General features: G+C 49.6%; 1 protein-coding gene across 2 annotated transcripts in view; it reads right to left on the minus strand.

The window, feature by feature from the left end:
* The window catches only part of CFAP161 (cilia and flagella associated protein 161), an 11,429-nt gene extending 10,684 nt beyond the window's left edge, over nucleotides 1-745 (minus strand). For both annotated transcript variants that reach the window (XM_008687818.2, XM_008687816.2), the window contains exon 1: nucleotides 330-745. In XM_008687818.2, coding sequence (XP_008686040.1) covers nucleotides 330-398 — 69 coding nt within the window. In that variant the 5' untranslated portion in view covers nucleotides 399-745. The remainder of the gene's footprint in view (nucleotides 1-329) is intronic.
* Between the last annotated feature and the right edge of the window lie 5,440 nt (nucleotides 746-6,185).

Raw genomic sequence — 6,185 nt, forward strand, 5'->3', positions numbered from 1 at the left:
ATTAGGGCCTCCACGTAGAGCCTGCCTCCTCCTCACGGACCTCAGCCTCTAAAACCCTTAAGTCTGTAAGGATGGAAGGAAGTTGGTGGGGCTCTGGTCTCAGGAGGAGGCACGGAGTTTGAGAGACCAAGGGACCGGTAGAAAGAGTAGAAGGGTGTGAGACCTGGGTTTGTGGGACAGCAGGTGAACTTCCTGGGCGTTCAGAGCCAGGTGGGATGTTAGGGGTATCGGGCGTCTGCTGGGCGAGACAGGAGGCCCGGGCCGTGGGACTTGGGGCAGGGCGGGGATCTCTGAGCAGTGGGCGGGCCGCGCCGGCCACACCTGCTTACCTCCTCCAGGTAGATGTCTTCGTTCCAGTTGCCCATTCGCACTCGCGGGCCATACAGGTTCTGCGCCATCCTGCCTTCCCCGCCAGCAGCCAGGGAGCCAGCTCCCCTCCGACACCTGCCTTGTTAGCGTGCCTCGTCGCCATGACAACAGGCTCAGGGCGATTGGCCAGGTCCCGGGCCTGCTGGCCAATCAGGGGCAGGACGGGAGCCAGGGGGCGCTGGAAGGATGGGGGGAGGTGGGGGCCGCGCACTCGGGGTCTGCAGTAGCTTCCACCGTGAGTTCCCTGAATTTAATTCCTATGCGGGGCATGTGGACAAATTGCAAGCCTCAGGCTCCATTGTGCTAAAAGTTTAAAACATTTTTCTTCCTTCCTTCCTCCCTTCCTCCCTTCCCCCCTCTCTTTCTTTCTTTTCTTTCTTTTCTGAATCGAGACGAAAAAGGTCCTGCAAGTAAAGCATCCCTCACTTGTTGAGACAGCAAAGAGGCGCTTCTGAATGGAAGCAACTTAACTAAAACAGTGCATCCTCCATGCAGAAATTTGGAAACCGAAGTAACATGGAGGGAAGAGGGAAGGGAGAATGACCACGTCAGTGCCTCAGAAGTAAGTCATCGCGTGTGAGCATCTTTCCTGTTTACGCGGCTGAGGCAGTCCTATCTCTACGGGTTCTAGAGCATTCCCCACCCCCCCACCCCCCACCCTGGGTCTCCAAGTGACAGACAAGCCTGTGGATTGCAAAACTCTTGATAAAGCTAGAATATGCAGGAGCCAACGTTTTTTGGTTTGGGTTTTTTTTTTAATATTTTATTTATTTATTTGACAGAGAGAGAGGAGAGCACAAGCAAGGGGAGCAGGACAGGGAGAAGCAGACTCTCCGATGAGTAGGGAGCCCAACGCGGGCTTGATCCCGGGACCTTAGGATCATGACCTGAGCCGAAGGCAGACACTTCACCAACTGAGCCACCCAGACACCCCCCCCCCTTTTTTTTAATGCTGCAGCCAACATTTTTAAAGCAGTGTTTTATGATTACGAGGAACAGGCAGCTGTTTTCGGACTACCTGGAGCTTGATGCTGATGGAATGCACTTGGTAGTTGACCTTGCTTAGTGTCTACGAAGACAGCACAGACATGAAGGTCATGCATCCGTTCCTCCCTCCAGCAAGCCCAACGTAAAAAGTGAAGATAATGCATGAAAACAAATCACCGTAGGAAGAATGGGACGAGTGGAATTACAGATGCGCTGATGAAGGGCCATAAGACTACAAGGAAAGCTTCATTTCTGCCTCGGGGAAGTGAGGGAATGAGAATCAGGCAGGACGCCCCGGGTGGCAGATGGGGGGACCCTTTGCAGCTGGCCTGGGAAGGGTCTCAGCTGCGGGGCTGCAGCCCCGGGTACGGATGGGCCGTTCTCTCACCCTCGTGAGTCTGCCAGCTCCGCCAGTTCTAGGACACTTCAAAAGGCGAAGTGGGACACAGAAGGTCACGGAGTGACCCGCTAAAACTGCATTTGCTAAATCAAGACATGGAGGCTCAATGAGCTGGCATGTCATCCAAGTTCAAAGCGCTCAGAGTTGCTCAGAGTCGCTCAGGGCAAAGACTCAGCCGGGTCTTCTGACTGCAGGGTTCACGCTTTCTCTAAGTGCTTCCACGTTCCCGGTAAAATCGCGAATATCGCGAGGCAGCTTTGGTCTCCATGTAATTTAGCAGCGTTCTCGGGAGCCGTTATTTGGGAAGACCTTATACTGAGGGAGCTTCGCTCTCATCTCCTTTCCTCGCACCATTGTTGGGAAATGAGTTACATCGCTGGTCATCACAGGCCCAGTGAGACACTATCTACATGTTGCTTTGGGAAATGGCTCTTAAATAGGTCAGGAGAAAGATACAACCACACGATTGTGTAATTACAGACGCACTTGTCTTTGCGGATGGTCTTTGTTGTCTCGGGTGGGTGCCGCGTACCGCCGGGTCTAAGCTGCCGCCCAGCCCCCTCTGTGCTTCTGTAAGGCAGGCCTAGCCACACGTTCGCTCAGCGTTTACTCACCTGCTTATCTTGCCCTCACTTTGTAAGGTAGTTTACTGGACGCAAGATCCTTGGTTACGGTTTTTCCTTTCGATGCTTTAAATATGACATCTTCCTGTCTCGTGACCACCACTGTTTCTAGGGAGAAGTCAACATTCATCTCATCGGGGTTCCGGTGCGTGTCTGTGAAGGGTCATGTGAGGGCTGCCCTGCTCTCAAGACGCTCTGTGGCTTTGTCTGTCGTCACTCGACTATGGTCCTGGGGGCCTCGCCTCCCATCCAGCCCACGTGGAAGTCATTGAGCTGTCTGAACGTGTAGACTGGGTTTTTTTTTCATCAAATGTGGGATTTGTCATTATTTCTTTGTATATCTGTCTGCTCCTTCTATCTCTCCTCTCCTTCTGGGGCCCCGTTACGTGTGTGGGGGCACTTCGTTGTCCCACAGTCCTCGACGGCCCTATTCATTTGTCTTCCTTCTTTTTCCCTCTGGCCTTCACATTGCCTCATTTCTGTGGCTTTATCTCAGGTCTCGCTTTCTCTTAGGCCACTATATTTGATGAGACATTGCTGTCACATAATCCTTACATTCCATCTTCATGGTTTCCCTGATTTCTTTGAACATATTCTTCATTGCTTTGGAGTCTTTGCCTGCTAAGTCCAACATCTGGGCCCCCTAAAAGCCTGCCTTTTCTCCCGAGTATGGGTCACATTTTTCTTTTTCTTTCTTTCTTTTTTTTTTTATTTGACAGCGAGACAGCCAGCGAGAGAGGGAACACAAGCAGGGGAGTGGGAGAGGAAGAAGCAGGCTCCTAGTGGAGGAGCCCGATGTGGGGCTCGATCCCATAATGCAAGGATCACGCCCTGAGCCTAAGGCAGACGCTTAACTACCGCATTACCCAGGCACCCCGGGTCACATTTTTCTATTTGTCGGCAGGGATCATAATTTTCTGTAGAAAGCTAGACATTTTCGGTAATGTGGTGTCACAATTCTGAGTACTGATTCCCCACCCGTGGTGCCTGTTGTTTGTGAGCTTGCTTGGGAATCTGGTCAGTGACCTTGGCTGGACTAGTTCAGTGAGACATGTTCCCAAGCAGTGTGTGGCCCTCTGATGTTACCATTGCGGGGTACAGCCTTGAGCAGAGTGCACTGACCCCCCCATGACTCTTAATATGATGAACAAAGTACCATCAGGGTACCATATGGTGCCATCTCACTACTTACAACACAGGTGGATTTAAAGGTCAGGTAATAATAACAAAATGCTAAACAAACATGCAAGAAGGTTTTTTCCCTTAATTTTCCTAATTTTTACTTTCATTCTTGAAAAATTATATAATGTTTGTTTTCTACATAATTATAGAAAATGTTTATTGGATAACCCTTGAAACTCCTCAGAGCTACAGTTCGAACAGAAATGCACTCATGCCTTTCTGGCCACCATAAAATCTGCTCGTTTTTTATTTAGTTGTAAATATCCCCTTGAAATCAGGCCATGGTTCCCTCCTCTTTACAGTTACTGTGATCTTGACGTAAAGCAGGCACGTACTAGAAACGTAGTTGCTCTTTCTTTTCATGACTCGACGAGACTCTTGGAAAAATGTAATTGGAACCTTTTGTTCCTTACTTGTGAAACATCTGGCAGGAAGAGAAAAGCCGAAGAACCACTTGGACACGATCATTTTTAGAAAAGAGAAGTAGGACAAAGTTCATATATTAGGACAGAGAAATGAGAGTTATGGTCTTAGAAGCCAGTCACTTCCGGGGTTCCAAGAATAAGTTTTAAAGTCCTCACTGGACGACAAATATTGTAAGTCATCCTAATATAGGGGGAAAATGGGATTGATGCTCCTTTCACTCAGCTTTGTGAGAATTACTACCCCTGAACCTGGATTTTCTTCCCCAATAAAAACAGGTTAAGGATAACTTCACTGCTAAGTCTCGGGGAAGCATTTCCCAGATGGTCTGCAGTGTGTTAATGGACACAGAGAGGGAAGGGTTCTGATGTCAATATAGTTAGGTAATGCTGGGGTAGAGACCCATCTTGATAGTAACCCTCCTTGGGACCTTCGCCTTTACGGTGTCACCATAACCCTGCAAAGGAATGACGACCCATGGCGTTACCCAAGCTGATTTCAACATGGAATCCTTTTTTAAAGAATCTTCTTATAAAACCAATGTTTTTGACTGATTCAGAGATTTCATGGTGCCCAAATGACATAATAATATGAAAAACAGGTAGGGTTTGGCCATGCAGATGAAAGAACCCAGGAAAGCACTTTGCAGATGGGGGAGGCAGGGTGAGACCACTGTAGAAACAGAGACTCGGGGAACATCTAAAGGGCCAGAGAGAACACGGGGCAATGAAGCTGGATGGGGGTGGGGTGGTGAAGGGCCTGCAGCACCAAGGTGGGAAATGGGGATTTTCTTCTGATAAATAGTGGAGAGCCACTGCAGGTTCCTGAGGCAGAATCGACCCCCGGCAGAGCCCAGGCACGCCTCGGAGATGTGCGGAGCCCCTTCCAGACCACTGCCATAAAGCGAATATTGCAATAAAGTGAGTCTCATGAATTTTTTGGTTTCCCAGGGCATATAAAAGTTATGTTTACACTATAGTGTAATCTATTAGGTATGCAATAGCATGATGTCTAAAAAACAATGTATATACCTTAATTTAAAAATACCTTATTGCTAAAAAAAAAAATGCTAACCATCCTCTGAGCTTTCGGTGAGTCATAATTACTGGTCACTGATCACCATCACCAATCTAGTAATGATGACGAGAAAGTGTGAAATATCGCGAGAATTTCCAAAGTGTGAGCCAGAGACACAGAGTGAGCAGAAGCTGTTGGGAAAATGATGCAGGGTTGCCACAAACTTTCAATTTGTAAAGAATGCAGTACAGCAAAGTGCAATAAAAAGAGGCGAGCCTCGACAGCTGGTGGAAGTTTTGCTGGGGCCACAGGCAGCTGCGTGGACTTGGGACCACCAGGCCAGGCGGGGCCAGGAGCCCCAGTTAGGAGGCAGCAGGGGGACAGGTGACACATGTGCCTAAGTACGGTGGTGACCGTGGAACTAGGAGAAAGAGACAAAAGAACTCACGTCGAGATTGTCACCTCTTGGAAAATGACTGTGCATCGGGGTCCTTCCATTTCATTCGACCAAGATTTGCCGTGTGCCTAGCGTTATGCTCAGGTGCGGGAGACAGGGATAAAGGAGACTCTCCCACTCTTGTGAGGAGTCAGAGAGAGGAGACGACTCTGAAAGAGCAGTCACGTGTGTGAGGCATGTCGCCAAAGGCCCAGTAAGGGCAGAGTTCTCCGAAAGGGCCTCGGCAGGTGTTTTCCCACTAATAACAGTCCTGCGATAAGGTGGGCAAGGCCATAGGACCCCACAATCATTGCTTAACGCCTCCTCGAATCAGCGGTGTCTGTTCCAATCCTCTCCAAAGAACATAAGGTCGGGGCTGACCAGAAAAGAGTCTTCTGGTCTTTTTCGTCTCCATCTGTTTTCCCTCCTGGTTGTACCAGACCCCCAGGAGAAAGACCCCCACCAATGCACCTACAATTCTCCCCGGCCAGACACGAGCCCAGAGCCCAGCATTTGGCTCAGACCCGTGGGACTTAGTTCTCTTAGCTTCTCCTTGTCCCCCTTGCAGCCAATGGTCAGTGGCCCTCCACCCTCACCAAGCTGACCTCTTGGGTGATGTGCTTGCATATACTCTGAAATCCCCACAGCAGAAGACATTTCCTTCCATCGCAATCCTGACCTCTGCGGGGGGCAGACCCTGTGAAGAGGAAATGGTTTTGTTCTACTCAGCACGCTGGTGGGTCGGGAA

This window comes from Ursus maritimus, unplaced genomic scaffold (assembly GCF_017311325.1).
Source record: "Ursus maritimus isolate PB19 unplaced genomic scaffold, ASM1731132v1 scaffold_27, whole genome shotgun sequence".
In the NCBI taxonomy this organism is placed as follows: domain Eukaryota; kingdom Metazoa; phylum Chordata; class Mammalia; order Carnivora; family Ursidae; genus Ursus; species Ursus maritimus.